Consider the following 16817-nt stretch of genomic DNA (forward strand, 5'->3'; position numbering starts at 1 on the left):
GTCAGTGTAGGGCAGATATTTTAATTCAGAAGCCTTATAATGACACTGCTGTCTTTAAGGGTATCATGTGGGGATGTGCTACAGAAGTCTGAAGAAGATGGAAGTCTGCAGAGTGGATGAGAAAGCTCATCATGGACAAGATGAAGAAATGAGAACAACTCCAGAGACAACATCATCAAGTACCTGGATGTAAATGGGTTTTTTTGTGATACTAATTCTCATGTTTTTATTTATGTTAGGAGCATTAAAGGGGTTGTACAAGTTTGTGGGGAGTCTGCAGTCATTCTATGTGACCGCAGACTTCTGAATTCTCAAAGTGCACACTGCACGCTGTCAGGATTCTCTCATGATGGCGATTTGCATACATGTGGTCACATGCTGACTAGACATGTGTGGCCTCACTCAATGAAAATGAATTGAATGAGGTTGGATATGTCTAGTAAGAATGTGGCTAGAAATATACAAATCTCATACTTATGCAAGCTAGAATCCTAAAAGTGTGCAGTGCACGCACGGTGAGAATTCAGACTCAGCTCAAACCTGGACCAGTCCTTTAATTATAAAATGAAGCCCTATAGTATGCCAATCGTAACAGCGTGTAATACACTCACTGTCAGGATTCAGCTCTGCTTTCTGATTCCAGCAGTGATCACATGGCCACTTCACTGATGCGATTTTCAATCTTACGGTCACGTGACAAGTAGCTTCTTTTCCTGCTTCTCTGTTTTTCCCTGAACATTGAGAGAATTAGGAAGAGCGGCTTGTCGGCATGTGACTAAGTGTGCAAATTGCATATGTGCTTGGAAACCTACAATACCAAGATACACCTCTGATGTATGTAACTAAATGTATGCCTGGTTCCAACACAACCTCATCAAGATGCTGTAAAACCTCCTCTAATGCCCCTGTCTCCACTCCAGAGTCGGTCTCAAAAGTTGCCTGGAAAAATCTAATGACATCATCACTAAAGGCCTTTTAAGTCCAACTTGGAAGTTGATGTGTGTCTGAGTATTAAGTAGCTTAATGTTCAATTACTTTATGCTTTAGAGTTTGTCCTATCAGTTCTCTCAGCTTGCAATCATCTCAGCAAACTATTGTTTGTTCTTCCATCTGCATCTACTTCATGGCTCAAACCTTTAATTAATCATCTCTCTGCTGTAATCTTAATATACTCATCTCTGGACTATTTCACCACTGCTGTCAGCAGCTATCCATTTATTTGCTGACTAACGCTTTGTCTGCTGTAAGCATAACAAATTTCTCTCTGTAGATACTCACAATACTAACATTACTGCAAGTCCCAAATTTACTATACAGTTACTGTGTTTCTTTCCTGACTCTGTGTTGTCTGCTATACCCTGCTGTGATGACACTGCATTTATCCTTAATCCTGTAAATTCAATAGATGAGTAGATATACGCTATTATCTTTATGTTGACTTTGGAGTTTATGTGTTTTCTTTGGTTGATCAAGAAACAGACTATTGTTTGTATGAGCATTTAACATTGACTTTTGAGTTGATGTTTGTTGTAAATTTTTATCTGTTATTTTGGATGACAGGGATGCAGGGTAATTGAACAATAGATGTTTGTTAATCTGTTGATTACACATTGTACCAGGAAAACTAGTTTGCTTTTGACCTGCAAAATAGAGCAGGATGAACTATGCAGGTTGGCTAAATACTCAAACAATTAGAGTTCCACCTTCCCCCTGACCTGTGGATGATGACCCACAGAAGTAGATATAAAAAGTGATTTTCCATCCTTCCGAGAAAACCGAAGACTCTTTACAAAACCACAGAAAGGAATATTCTACAGGATGTCAGCTTAGGGGACCACAGCCCCAGCTAGAAGAACACAGATCTGCTCTATTGACCATCGCTAAACCCTCAGAGACGTTTTGAAGAATCCAGGTTGTGACAATCAGGTCACGTGGCCAACTACCTCACTGCTCTCGGTCAGCTTCCTAAGCTTGCCGTTAACTGCTCTCTGTGGGTGCCCACTAAAAATAGGGGACCACTAGTTGGGGTAGTAAGCCCTGGAATCCCCGAAGTCACAGCTGCTTTAATCCCAGTGAGTCCGCAGAAGGATAAGATTCTGTAATTCTGTAATTATACACCATCTGGAGTGTTTGCTGGGACCGTTTTATATATTATTGTCTGTTGGTGGTTCAATAAATTATTGCCACACTCTCTTACCCTCACCCTGGAATTGTCTGAGAAGTATGATGCCCACGGAAAAGGAGAGTGGGATGAGCCCTGGCCCGTGCGGTCTTGGGTCACCAGACAAGACCACCCACTGACCCCCAATGTCTCCACATCTGCCCCACTTGTCATCCTGCTGTCCTAGTTCACAAAGACCTGCCAAAGCAATAAAGGTCCCCCAGGTGATTCATGTAAATCTTTACATATCGTTTGGAGAAGTTAGGTGTTGTACCTTAAGGCCCTCACATACATTTTTTGAAATAAAATCACCCTTAAAATCAAGGTCCAGCATTGAAAAAGTTGGAGGTGTAAAGATTTTGAGGGAACCTCTGGTAATTATTCGTAACAAGACTCATCCTTCAATCATTTTACATCTTGTGGAATTTCTGTGCAAATTTCCTCAGCAATTTTATAAAAATCCATACAGAAATCCGTAGAACCAATCTTTTCCAAATGGGGCAGATACCATACTATTAGAGTTTTGCTAGATATAAAATCTTATTACGTGATACACATCTATTCCCCTACTAATTGCATTGCTGGAATTAATATTGAAAATGTACATTCAACTAAATATGTAATCTATGAAGGTCAGGTATTGGGTATAGCCACACTCACAGAATATTGTCTCAAACTGGGATAAGGTTAGATCTACATGTCCTGGTAAAGCTTAGGATCACACCTGAGTCAGCAAAAGAACAGCTTCTGGAGTCTCATTACGACTTTCTATAAGCAGCTTCCCTTCCAACAGTTAAACAATGTCACAGATTATCTATGCTAAGTACAAAATATTTCTTGAACTCAGCACACTTAGCTATCAGACTACTGAAAAGCCCTCACATCATGTTTCATATACAGGTCTTTTCAAAGCAGCAATTCTATTTAAAACTATAGCTAGGCATCTTCTGGTGCAAAGATCAAGTGTGCGCCGCCATTTGCGAGCACACAACTTGAACCTAGCGAAATCACCCCCGTCATAAATTTAAACTATAAGCCGACCCGTGTATAAGCCGACCCCTCTAATTTTGCCACAAAAAACTGGGAAAACTTATTGACTCGCGTATAAGCCTAGGGTGGAAAATTAAGCAACTACTGGTAAATTTCAAACATAAAAATAGATGCCAATAAAAGTAAAATTAATTGAGACATCAGTAGATTAAATGTTTTTGAATATCCATATTGAATCAGGAGCCCCATATAATGCTCCATACAGTTCATGATGGCCCCATAAGAAGCTCCATACAAAATACACCCCATATAATGCTCCATAAAGGTTAATAATGGCCTCATAAGATACTCCATAGATTATGCCTTCATAAGATGCCCCATAAGATGCTCCATAGAATATGCCCCCATAAGATGCTCCATAGAATATGCCCCCATAAGATGCTCCACAGAGTATGCCCCCATAAGATGCTCCACAGAATATGCCCCCATAAGATGCTCCACAGAATATACCCCCATAAGATGCTCCACAGAATAGGCCCCCATAAGATGCTCGACAGAATAATCCCCATATGCTGCTGCAAATAAAAAAAGACATACTCACCTCTCCATCGCTGCTGGCTCAGGACCTGGCACCTGAGATATTCACCTGTCCACATTCCCACACTGTTCACCGCTGTCTGCCACGTCATCTCTCAGTGACGTTCAGGCAGCAGAGGGAACAGCGCGCACTAACAACGTCACCACGCCCTCTGACCTGAACATAACAAACAGAGGACATGACAGACAGTGGTGAGCAGCGTGGGGATGGGGACAGGTTAATATCACTATACTTACCCCCTCTTGGCGCGGTCTCTGCAGCCCCGTTCTCCCAGGGTCTCCTGCACCAGCTTTCAGCGGTCACATGATACCGCTCATTAAAGACATATGTGCATATTCATGTCTGTAATGATTGGTACCACGTGACCGCTGAAGGCAGGCACCGCAGACCATGGGACAAGCAGGGGGGCTGCAGAGACTGCGCCAGGAGGGGGTAAGTATGATCTCTGACACCCCCGCCTCCCCTCCCCCGCCGACCTCAGGTATATGACTCACATATAAGCCGAGAGGGGGACTTTTCAGCCCCAAAAAATGGGCTAAAAATCTCGGTTTATACGCGAGTATATACGGTATTATTATACATTTATATAGCGCCATTTATTCCATGGCGCTTTACATGTGAAAAGGGGAATATAGACAAGTACAATAAACATGTGCAAAACAAGGGACACACAAGTACAGAAGGACAGAGGACCCTGCCCGCGAGGGCTCACAGTCTACAGGGATGGATGAGGATACGCTAGGAGAGGGTAGAGCTGGTTGTGCAGTGGTTCAGTAGACTGAGGATCATTGCAGGCTGTAGGCTTGTTGGAACAGGTGGGTCTTCAGGTTCTTCTTGAAGGTTTCCGCTGTTGGTGAGAGTCTGATGTGTTGCGTCAGAGAGTTCCAGAGTATGGGGGAAGCACGGGAGAAGTCTTGTATGCGATTGTGGGAAGAAGAGATGAGGGGGCAGTAGAGAAGGAGATCTTGAGAGGATCGAAGGTTGCGTCGGGAAGGTACCGGGAGACCATGTCACAGATTTATGGAGGAGACAGGTTGTGGATGGCTTTGTATGTCATGGTTAGGGTTTTGAACTGGAGCCTCTGAACAATAGGAAGCCAGTGAAGGGCCTGGCATAGGGGGAGGCTGGGGAATAGCGGGGAGATAGGTGGATTAGTTGGGCAGCAGAGTGTAGAATGGACTGGTGTGGTGCCAGAGTGCTGGAGGGGAAGCCAGAGAGTAGGAGGTTGCAGTAGTCGAGGCGGGAGACGATAAGGGCATGCACTAGTGTTTTTGTGGTTTCATGGTTGAGGAACGCGTGGAAATATTTTTGAGTTTGAGGCGGCAGGAGGAGGCAAGGGCTTAGATATGTGGTTTGAAAGAGAGTGCAGAGTCGATGATCACCCCAAGGCACCGAGTGTTCGGGACTGTAGAAAGCGAGCAGCCATTGACATTGATAGATTGGTCTGGTGGAGGGGTAGAGTGGGATTGGGGAAAGATGATGAATTCTGTTTTGTCCATGTTCAGTTTGAGAAAGCAAGCAGAAAAGAAGGCTGAAATAGCAGACAGACAATGTGGGATTTTGGTCAGTAAGGAGGTGAGGTCAGGTCCAGATAGGTAGATCTGCGTGTCATCGGCATAGAGGTGATACTGCAAGCCATTGGGATTCTATGAGCTGTCCCAGGCCGAAGGTGTAGATGGAGAAGAGTAGGGGTCCTAGGACTGAGCCTTGAGGAACACCGACAGACAGGGGGCGAGGTAAGGAGGTGGTGTGTGAGAGGTAGACACTAAATAATCGGTCTGTTAGGTATGATGAGATCCAGGATAGGGCCAAGTCTGTGATGCCAAGAGATGAGAGAATCTGTAGCAGGAGGGAATGGTTCACGGTGTTGAAGGCAGAAGACAGGTCCAGGAGAAGGAGGACAGAGTAGTGTCGCTTGCTTTTGGTGGTTAGTAGGTCGTTAGTGACTTTAGTTAGGGCAGATTCAGTTGAGTGATGCGGTCAGAAGCCAGATTGTCACCGGTCAAAGAGGGAACAGGAGGAAAGGTGGGAGGACAGTTCAAGATATTCATGCTGTTCCAGTAGTTTTGAGGCATAAGGGAGAAGAGACATCGGGCGATAGTTAGACACAGAGGATGAGTCAAGGGAGGGCTTTTTGAGGATGGGTGTGATTGAGGCATGTTTGAAAGATGAGGGAAAGACACCATTTGTAAGTGAAAGGTTGAAGAGGTGTGTTAGAGTTGGGATAAAGACTGTGGCAAAGTTAGGGATGAGGTGGGACGGCAGCAGGTCAAGCGCACAAGTGGTGAGGTATGATCTTGACAGGTGGGTGGAGAGCTGATCTTCTGTCATGGTGGAGAAGCTGGCTTTGGAAGAACAGGGCTCAGTGGCTAAGAGGGGCATTGGGGGCTGCGGGCCAAAGCTTTCTCTGATTGTATCGATCCTCTGCTTAAAGAAGGAGGCAAAGTCTTCAGCAGAAATGAGAGGAGAGGGAGGAGGTGCTCTGGGATGGAGTAGAGAATTGAAAGTGTTGAAAAGCTGTTTAGGGTTGTGAGACAGTGAGGATATGAGGGATGCAAAGTAAGTTTGCTTTACGGCAGAGATTGTGTACTTCAAGCTGGCAGGGGACTGCTTGTATGCGTTGAAGTGCTCGGTAGAACGGGTTCTCTTCCATCTCCGCTCAGCAGCCCTGGAAACCTGTCTCAGTTCTTTGGTCAGGCTGGTCAGCCAGGGCTGCCTGTTGATTGTTCTAGTTTTGCTCTGTGTGAGGGGGGCAGCCAAATCAAGTGTTGCTGTTATTGTGGTGTTATAGAAGGTGGCAGCAGCATCTGTGTCATGAAGGGAAGCTATGTCTGTGAGAGGGAGAAGGGACTCAGAGAGTGCTTGTAAATTGAGGTGTTTGAGATTTCTGCGAGGGTGAGCGTAGGAGAGGAGAGGAAAGAGAATGTCAATAGGTTGTGGTCAGACAGGGGGAGGGATGAGTTAGTGAGATTAGTGAAGGAACAGAGACAGGTGAAGATAAGGTCCAGCGTGTGACCATCTTTGTGAGTGGCCGTAGAGGACCATTGATTGAGGCCAAAGGAGGCAGTCAGTGATAAAAGTTTAGAGGTAGCTGAGGTGGAAGTGTCAATGGGGATGTTGAAACTAATAGAGGTACCTGCTACTAAATGCAGTACATACTGCACACATACATATAGTATACCACCAACACTGATAGTGTTGCTACACTGTACACAAACATAGTACCTTCTAGATCACAGATGCTCAAAGTGTAAAGTACTTTGAGTACCATGTATCATGTACTATGTTTTAGCGCTGATCTGGATGAATACAAATAACTTCTACTGTGTCATGATCCAGGATGGGATTTCGCTTTGGCCCATCTGGTCAGACAGGGGGTTAATTGTTTCTGCCTCTCTCTGGCAGAGGGCGGCTATTTAATGCTCACTAGACCTAGGTCCGGTGTCAATTAAACTTCTGCCCTCGGCTGAGTTAGTTGACCTCTGATGTACGTGTGCCTTGTGCCTGATTACTTGTTGCTTGTTTAGTTTTGATCCGGTTCTGTCCCTGTTACGAGTTCTGCCTGTCCCTTTTGTACCGCACCGCTCTCTCGTGTATGACTCTCTGCTTGTGAGTTGACTATTCTCTGCTCGTCCCTTTGGTACCGCTCTGCCCTCTTGTGTATGACCTTTGGCTTTGTCTGACCTCCCATCTGTATATCCCTCCTGTACCTTGTTTGCCCGTACTGTGTATGACTTCCATTTTGCCTGACTCTGAGTTGTTGTATGGTGTCCTGCCATCTCTGAAAGAAGGATGCTAAGCCCCGCCCCCTTGCAGTTACATGACCGTAGGTCCTGTGCCAGCTTGCTAACTTCAGCATCCACAGGTCCTGTGCATCTTTACTTTCCGGCGCTGACAGGATCCTGACACTGATAGTCTGAAGCACGCATTGTCACCACTGCTGCCCTGCTCCAAAGGTATCTTTGAGCACTGTTTTTGTACTCAGGACATGCGCACTGGCTCAGTGAGCGAGTGTAGTGCGGTGTTTCTGACATTATAACTGACCATTACCATTTTTTTTCTCTGCTCCCTTTCTCCTGTGTGTGTGATGGATCCTATGCACGCTCTTTCTGAGCAGGTAAAGCACCTGACTTAGATGTCTCAGAGACTCCTAGGGGAACAACTAGCCCTGGCTCAGTCTGGCTCAGTCTCAGCAGCTGATCGCTGACACTGTGCAGGGAGTTTTATCATCAGGGGCTCGGGAGGTTACAGTAATTTCCCCTGAATCTCCGGTTAAGTTACCGGATACTTTTTCTGGTGATAGAAGGGAATTCAAAGTGTTCAAGGAGGGCTGTAAGCTTTTTTTCCCTTGAGACCACACTCCTCGGGGGATGAAAGTCAGAGAGTAGGGGTCATTATGTCTCTGTTAAGGGGAGCTCCCCAGGCATAGGCTTTCTCCCTTCCTACCACTGGCCCTGAGTGTATGACTGTGGAGGCATTTTTTGAAGCCTTGGGGCATATTTATGATGAGCCTGATCAGATGCGTATGGCTGAGGACAGGGTGATGAGTGTGTGTCAGGGGAAGCACTCAGCCGAGTGGTTCTGTTCAGAGTTCAGACGCTGGGCTGCTGAGGTCTGCTGGAATGATGCCGCCCTCCAGGGTTTGTTCCGTAGAGGCCTGTCTGAACACCTGAAAGATGCCTTGGCTCTCCACCCTCCGCCTGATTCCCTGGAGGAGGCTATGACACAAGCCGTCCGAATGGATCGCAGGCTACGGGCCAGGGGAGTGATGCAGGTCAAAACCCCATTATTTTCTCAAGGAAGGGGAGCCAGTCTTACATTGGAAACCATGGAGATGGGAACTATCGACTTCAAGGAGAAAGGAAAGAGACAACGGCGTTTTGGAAAATGCTGTTTTTTCTGTGGAGATTCTGGACATTGGAAAAAGAATTGCCCTTCTTGTCCACCAACCTGCAAGCGACTGAGCCCGGGTGATTGCCGTGGAGGTCACTCAGGCTCTCAGGTACCCTTTTCTCCATTTTCCAAAATGATGTTACAAGTGGAACTTTGTTGTGGGAATGTCTCCAGAACCACTTCTGCTTTTGTGGATTGTGGATCGTCGTTAAACTTTATTGACTCTGACTTGGTGTCCAGGTGTAAGTTAGGGACAGTTAGGTTGGAGACTCCTATTCACGTTGTTGCCATTGACAAAACACCAATGGCAAAAAATGATGTCATATTTCGTACAGAAGAGTTTCTCCTTACACCAGGAACATATTTCATGTTTTATTATGGACAACCTGCCTGCGGGACTAGTGTTGGGGTTCCCCTGGTTGCAATTACATAATCCAGTGATCAATTGGGAATCTCGGGACATTGCTAAATGGGGTCCCTATTGTTCTGAAAAATGTCTGGTTACTGTGTCTGTGTCGTCCGTGAGTCTGGAAGGTATTCCGGAGTGCCTAAAAGACTATACGGATGTTTTCTCTGAAAAAGAGGCTGAGGTTTTACCACCACACCGCCCTTTTGATTGTGCCATTGACCTGGTTCCAAGTGCTAAATTGCCCAAGGCCCGCTTGTATAACCTTTCGGGTCCAGAACAGGCTGCGATAAAGGAATACATTTCCGAGAGTCTCCGTAAGGGACACATTCATCCTTTTGTTTCTCCCGTGGCGGCGGGGTTCTTTTTTGTAAAGAAAAAAGACAGTGGTTTACGCCCACGCCTCGATTTTCGTGAGTTAAATAAGATAACTGTGAGGAATACGTATCCCCTCCCACTTATTCCTGATTTATACAACCAGTTGTCCAGAGCTAAGTGGTTTTCGAAATTAGATCTAAGGGGAGCGCATAACCACATCCGAGTCCGGGAGGGAGATGAGTGGAAAACTGCTTTTCTCACTACTGAAGGGTTGTTTGAAAATTTGGTCATGCCTTTCGGTCTGACCAATGCTCCAGCGGTCTTCCAAAATGTCATAAATCACGTGTTTTCCGATTTTATTGGACGGTTTATGGTGGTGTATTTGGATGACATTTTGATCTACTCTCCTGATAAACAGGCTCACATTGGCCATGTTCGGGCAGTTCTCCAAAGGCTTCGAGAGAGCTGTCTCTTTGCTAAACTGGAGAAATGTTTATTTTTTGTTCAGGAGCTGTCTTTTCTGGGATTCATTGTGTCTGCTGAGGGGTATCGCATGGATCCTAATAAGGTGCAGGCCATTGTCGATTGGGTTCAACCTTGTGATTTAAAGACTCTGCAGCGTTTCCTAGGATTCGCCAATTATCGCAAGTTTATAAGAGGGTTCTCACAGGTGGTTAAACCCCTCAGAGACAAGACTCAAAAGGGGGCCGATATCAAGAATTGGTCAGCCGCAGCGATAGCGGCGTTTCAGTTTTTGAAAAAATGTTTCATGTCTGCTCCGGTTCTTATTCAACCGGACCAGTCTGAACCATTTATCGTTGAAGTAGACGCCTCAGAGGTGGGGGTGGGGGTGGTATTGTCCCAGGGACCCGCCACTTTGACCAATTTGAGACCTTGCGCCTTTTTCTCAAAGAAATTCTCCGCGGAGAGAAACTATGATGTTGGGAATCGAGAACTTCTGGCCGTAAAGTTGGCCTTTGAAGAATGGAGACATTTTTTGGAGGGGGCTGTCCATCCTATAACAGTAATTACGGATCACAAAAACCTAGCTTACATTGAGTCAGCTAAAAGGTTGACTCCCAGACAGGCTAGATGGTCACTTTTTTTTCCCAATTCAACTTCTCGATCACTTTTCGGCCAGGGTCCAAAAATGTCAGAGCTGATGCCTTGTCACGCAGTCTTGATTCGGTGTCCCCCCCGAACCTCCATCCTCCATTCTTCAGCCTGGGGTGGTGGTGGCAGGTGTCTCTAATATGTTGGAACGGGAGATTCGGGAAGCCCAGTCTCTTGCACCTCTGGCTAAGCCGGTGGATAAACTTTTTGTGCCAGCTCAGTTTCGTCTCATGGTCCTCCAGGAGTTCCATGACTCAGTTCTGGGTGGACATCCAGGGATCTCGGCTACCTGGAAGGCCATTGCTAGAGTATTCTGGTGGTCTTCTTTAGCCTCTGATGTTGGGGAATATGTGTCTGCATGTGATGTTTGTGCCCGTGCAAAAACCCCCCCATAACCGGCCGGCCGGGGAATTGGTACCACTGCCAGTTCCTGAGAGACCATGGACGCATTTGTCCATGTATTTCATCACCAACCTTCCCCCCTCCAAGGGTAATACCACTGTTTGGGTTGTGGTAGACAGGTTTAGTTAACAGGCACATTTTGTACCATTGGCAGCTCTACCTAATGCGGAAACATTGTCCAGATTGTTTGTTGAGCATGTGGTGCGGTTGCATGGGGTACCCTTGAATGTGGTGTCTGATAGAGGAGTGCAGTTTGTTTCCAGATTTTGGAGGACTTTTTGTAAGAGGTTGGGTATTGGTCTGTCCTTTTCATCCGCTTATCATCCAGAGACTAATGGGCAGACCAAGCGGACCAATCAGTCTCTGGAGCAAATTCTGCATTGCTTGTCCTCAGCCCGGCAGGATGATTGGTGTTCTGTGTTACCGTTGGCCGAGTTTGCGTTTAACAACCGCTTTAACCAGTCTACGGGTACATCTCCCTTTTTCTGCAATTATGGGTTTCATCCTCATTTTGGAGAATTTTCCCGTTTGATCTCTGGGTGCCCTGGGGCGGATGAGACTATCCAGCGGTTGGGGGAGGTATGGCGGGAGGTCCAGAGTAACATTACGAAGGCCCAGGATAAATTTACATTTTTTGCAGACAAAAAACGATCCGTGGGACCGGTGTTTCTGATGGGGGATAAGGTATGGTTATCTACCAAGAATATAAGGCTCAAGGTCCCCTCTGCGAAGCTTGGACCTAAATTTATTGGTCCCTATGAAATTATAGAAGCGGTTAACCCGGTAGCTTTTCGGTTGCGTCTCCCACCATCTCTACGGATCCCCAATGTTTTCCATAGGACCCTTTTGAAACCTGTGAGGTCCTGTGGGGAGGGATCATCAGCCTCCCCGCCACCGGTTTTGGTAAACGGGCAGTCTGAGTACGAGGTGGAACGAATTGTCGACTCTAGGTTGGTCCGTCGTGCCCTTCAGTATCTGGTACATTGGAAAGGCTACGGTCCTGAAGAACGGTCGTGGGTTCCTGCTTGATCGGTTCATGCAGATCGGTTGGTCCGGGCCTTTCACGTCAAGTATCCTGAAAGACCTGGGGGTCCAGTGGCCCCCCCATTGAGAGGAGGGTACTGTCATGATCCTGGACGGGGTTTCGCTTTGGCCCGTTCTGGTCAAACAGGGGGTTAATTGTTTCTGCCTCTCTCTGACAGAGGGCAGCTATTTAATGCTCACTAGACCTAGGTCCGGTGTCAGTTATACTTCTGCCCTCGGCTGAGTTAGTTGACCTCTTGTGTACGTGTGCCTTGTGCCTGATTACTTGCTGCTTGTTTGGTTTTGATCCAGTTCTGTCCCTGTTACGAGTTCTGCCTGTCCCTTTTGTACCGCACCGCTCTCTCGTGTATGACTCTCTGCTTGTGACTTGACTATTCTCTGCTCGTCCCTTTGGTACCGCGCTGCCCTCTTGTGTATGACCCTTGGCTTTGTCTGACCTCCCAACTGTATATCCCTCCTGTACCTCGTTTGACCGTACTGTGTATGACTTCCGTTTTGCCTGACTCTGAGTTGTTGTATGGTGTCGTGCCATCTCTGAAAGAAGGATGCTAAGCCCCGCCCCCTTGCAGTCACATGACCATAGGTCCTTTGCCTGCTTGCTAACTTCAGCGTCCACAGGTCCTGTGCATCTTTACTTTCCAGCGCTGACAGGATCCTGACACTGATAGTCTGAGGCACGCATTGTTACCGCTGCTGCCCTGCTCCACAGGTATCTTTGAGCACTGGTTTTGTACTCAGGACATGCGCACTGGCTCAGTGAGCGAGTGTAGTGCGGTGTTCCTGACATACTATATATGATGCAAATAAACATACTACTTACAGTACACTTTACATACATCACACACAGGTAGGTATACAGTGCATTCACATTACACATAAATTATACAACACATATATATTGTGGAAGGTCAGCTCTCTTAGCTGATCCTCGAGGTAGACACAGGCACACATGGGGTTAAGGTCTCTGGGTGGTTTATTGTATCATAAACCAAAAACCCAAAATCGTAACAGAAAAACAGCCTTTCTGGCTCAAAAGAAAATAAACCGTTCATACTAAGGCTACTTTCACACTTGTGTTTTTTTGCTGCACGTTTTTTGCTGCACGTTTTTTGCACACACAAATGTATGAAAAAATGCATCATGCGTTTGTGTGTGTTTTTTGGTGCATTTTTTTTTTAAAAAGCATGCTTTTTTTGCGCATACATGCGCATTACAATGCGCACGTATGTGCACCCATAGACTTTAATGGGTGTTTTGCTGTAAAAAAAAACGCATTGCATGCGCATGCGTTTTTTGGGGGCAAGTCGGACGCACAAAAAATGCAACAGGATGCATTTTGTGCGCCCGAGCGCACACTGCAAAAAAAACGCATAAGCATACAAACGCGTACGTGCGCATATGTATGCGCACATATGCCCACCCATGTTAAAGTATGGGGAAAAAAGCATGCTTTTTTTGCGCTAAAAAGCAGCGCAAAAAAACGCAAGTGTGAGACCAGCCTTAGTCCTGCACTGCACTTCTGGGACAACACATAGGGCAGATCTCACAGGAGCGTCAGCCTAGAGGCTTCTTTGCCTCTACACAACACAGAGGAAAAAAAGACTGGCTGGACATTCATTTCCACAGCCACAAACCTTGAGGTGGAGATATGTTGAGTAGGCGTCCCGCCTATCTCTTACCTACTCACCTAGAAGCCTGCCCATAACATGGCTGCTTCACTCCTTCAGCACATATCATGCTGAAAAGAAACTTATGGGTTTCTAGATCATGGGGGAAAGCAATCTCTGTGACACGTATCTCCCCTCACATACAGTGCCAGTGACCCTGTCACATATTCCCTCCCTCTGCCCAAAGAAGGGAGCTTTGGCACTTTCAGACACCAAACAGGGAATTCGAGAGAGGGCATTTCGTTTCCATGTGACTTCCGGGGCATGTGTTCTACATGGAACTTGAAATCCTTGAGGCCTAAAAACCACCTAGTCATCCATGCGTTCTTATCCTTTTTCTCTTAACCAACTCAGAGGGGCATATTCGGACACAAGTTTGAACCTCTGGCCTAGTAGATAATACCTCAATGTATCCACGGCCCATTTTATGGCTAGACACTCCTTCTTGACGATGGCGTAGTTCTTCTCGCATGGCAAGAGCTTACGGCTCAAATATAGGATGGGATGTGCTCCACTTATTACTTGAGACAGCACGGCTCCCAAGCCAACTTCTGAGGCATCCGTCCGAACTACAAACTCTTTGCTAAAGTCTGGTATGACCTAAACCAGATGTTTATGCAGAGTTCTCTTCAGTTCCTAGAACGCCATCTCTGTATCATCAGTCCATTTAACTATCATCGATTTGGTACCTTTAAGAAGATCTGTCAATGGCACAGCGATCATAGCGAATTTCCGAATAAATCACCAATAGTACCTCACAATGCTAGGAAACGCCCTAACTTGCTTCTTTGAAAGCTGTTGCGGCCACTCTAGAATCACCTCGATCTTGTTGATTTGTGGCTTAATTTTGCCTCTCCCAACGACATAGCCTAGGTACTTGGCCTCTTCCTTCCCTATGGCACATTTTTTCGCATTTATCGTGAACTCCGTATTTCTTAAAGCATCCAGAACTGCCTGTACCTTTGGCATTTGACTAGCCCAGTCAGGGCTAAAGACCACTATGTCATCGAGGTACGCTGCGGCATACTTCTTATGCAGAGCCAGGATGTGATCCATCGCCCTCTGGAAGGTGGCCGCGGCCCCCTGCAGACCCAAGGGCATCCTGGTGTATTGAAAACACCCATCAGGTGTCGAGAAGGCCGTCTTCTCCTTGGCACTCTGGGACATGGGGATCTGCCAATAGCCCTTTGTCAGGTTCAGGGTTGTAATATACCTCGCAGGTCCAAGTCTCTCAATGAGTTCATCCACACGAGGCATCGGGTAAGCATCAAAACTAAAAACTTAATTCAGCTTGTGGTAGTCATTGCAGAAATGCCACTCACCATCAGGCTTCAGTATGAGGACGATGGGACTTGAGCATCCACTTATCGACTCTTCTATCACCCCAAGGTCTAGCATCCTCATCACCTCATTGTATATCACCTCTCTCCATGCTTCCAGAATTCTATAGAGCTTGAGGTTCAGCCTTACGTGCCGTTCTGTCAACACGTCATGTTCAACCACCTGTGTACGCCCTGGCAACTCTGAGAGTAGGTCCAAGTTCCACTGCAACAGTTCCCGACACTGTTGCCTCTGGGCTGGCATCAGAGTCTCTGCAATGGTGACATCGTCCATGGTTACTTTGGGACTGGCTCCCAGGCAAGGGGTGTCCCGCGATTCTCATTGTCGCCAGGATTTTAGCAAGTTCACATGATAGACCTGGTGGGGCTTCCTTCGCCTCAGCTGGTATACTTTGTAATTAACTTCACCCAGTTTTTCCACCACCTCGTATGGGCCTTGCCACTCGACTAGGAGCTTGCTCTCTACCGTGGGGATAAGAACTAGCATGCGGTCCTCTGGCTGGAACTGTCTAAGCCTTGCTGTTCGGTTATACACCTTTGCCTGTGCCTCCTGTGCTTGGAGAAGATGCTCCTTCAAAATAGGCATCATTTTTGCCATTCTCTCCTGCAGCTGTGCGACATGCTCTATGATGCGCCAGTGTGGCGTGACCTCAGCTTCCCACATTTCCATGGCGATGTCCAGGAGCCCTCGTGGATGTCGACAATACAGGAGCTTGAACGACGAGAAGTCAGTAGAGGCCTGGGGAACTTCCCTGATGGAGAAGAGCAGAAACTGAAGCAGGTAGTCCCAGTCTCGACGGTCCTCCTCAGTGACCTTTTTGAGCATGGCTTTCAAGGTTTTATTGAAGCACTCTACTAGGCCGTCGGTCTGTGGATGGTACACTGAGGTTCGCAGATGGGCAATCTGGAACACCCTACAGAGTTATTTCATAACCTTGCTCATGAAGGGGCTTCCCTGGTCTGTCAGAATCTCCTTTGGCAGGCCCATCCTATCAAAAATATGGAAAAGTTCCCTGGCGATACTCTTAGTCAAAGAGTACCTTAGGGGTACTGCTTCAGGGTACCGGGTCGCATAGTCTATGACCACTAGGATATATTGGTGCCCTCATGCATACTTAACTAGAGGACCTACTAGATCCGTGGCAATTCACTCAAATGGAATCTCTATTACCAGTAACAGGACTAGAGCACTTTTGAAGCACACAGAGGGAGTGGTTATCTGGCAGGTGGGGCAGGACCTACAATAATTCAGGATCTCCGATAACATCCCGGCCAATAGAACCTCTGCAGTATTCTCTCCTGCATTTTCTTCACCCCCCGATGTCCCCCCCAAAATATGCGAATGGGCCATGTCTAGAATTCTCTGCTGGTATGGCCCTGGAACCAACAGCTGCTCCATTATTTCACCTCCCCTCAGTGTAGTCACTCTATACAACAATTCGCTATTGACTGCAAAGTGTGGGTACCTGGTTTCAGCCCCCCGCTCTTGAGCAACCCCATCAATCACAGACACATTTTCAAAGGCTCTTTTTAGAGTAAGATCCTACATTTGAGCAGTCCCAAAATTTTCCCCAGAAACCCCCAGCTCAAGAACCTCGGCCTCACTGGTCACAGTTTCGTACACATCATCACCAACTAGGACACACAAGGGGAACTCCGCAACCTCTGACTGCGATGGGGATTCTTCAGGGTGGCGCTGGCTCCTGCCTGAGCCACTGAGCATCCCTGCCTTCCCCACAAGTCCCAGAACAGTCTGAAGTCCCGCCCAATTATCACGTGGTGTAGTAAGTCTCTGACTACCCTGACCTCAAGGAACTCGGTACCATGGCTCATTTTAATCAACTGTCTAGCAACAGGATAGTCTTTGGCATCCCTGTGGATACAG

The 16817-nt window shown here is 46.8% G+C and overlaps 1 protein-coding gene across 4 annotated transcripts in view; it reads left to right on the forward strand.

Annotated features, from left to right (window-relative positions):
* LOC141047368 (uncharacterized) overlaps positions 1-16817 on the forward strand; it is a 254251-nt gene that overhangs the window by 108838 nt on the left and 128596 nt on the right. Inside the window, exon 2 of one of the 4 annotated variants that reach the window (XM_073542410.1) lies at positions 60-189. The exons of 2 other annotated variants lie outside the window; for them this stretch is intronic. In XM_073542410.1, coding sequence (XP_073398511.1) covers positions 74-189 — 116 coding nt within the window. In that variant the 5' untranslated portion in view covers positions 60-73. Of the gene's footprint in view, positions 1-59; positions 190-12583; positions 12635-16817 lie in introns of those variants that run through there. One more of the 4 variants, XM_073542414.1, reaches the window with a different exon arrangement.

Source organism: Dendrobates tinctorius, unplaced genomic scaffold, assembly GCF_039654945.1.
Source record: "Dendrobates tinctorius isolate UK_male_01 unplaced genomic scaffold, ASM3965494v1 ptg000127l, whole genome shotgun sequence".
Taxonomy (NCBI): Eukaryota; Metazoa; Chordata; class Amphibia; order Anura; family Dendrobatidae; genus Dendrobates; species Dendrobates tinctorius.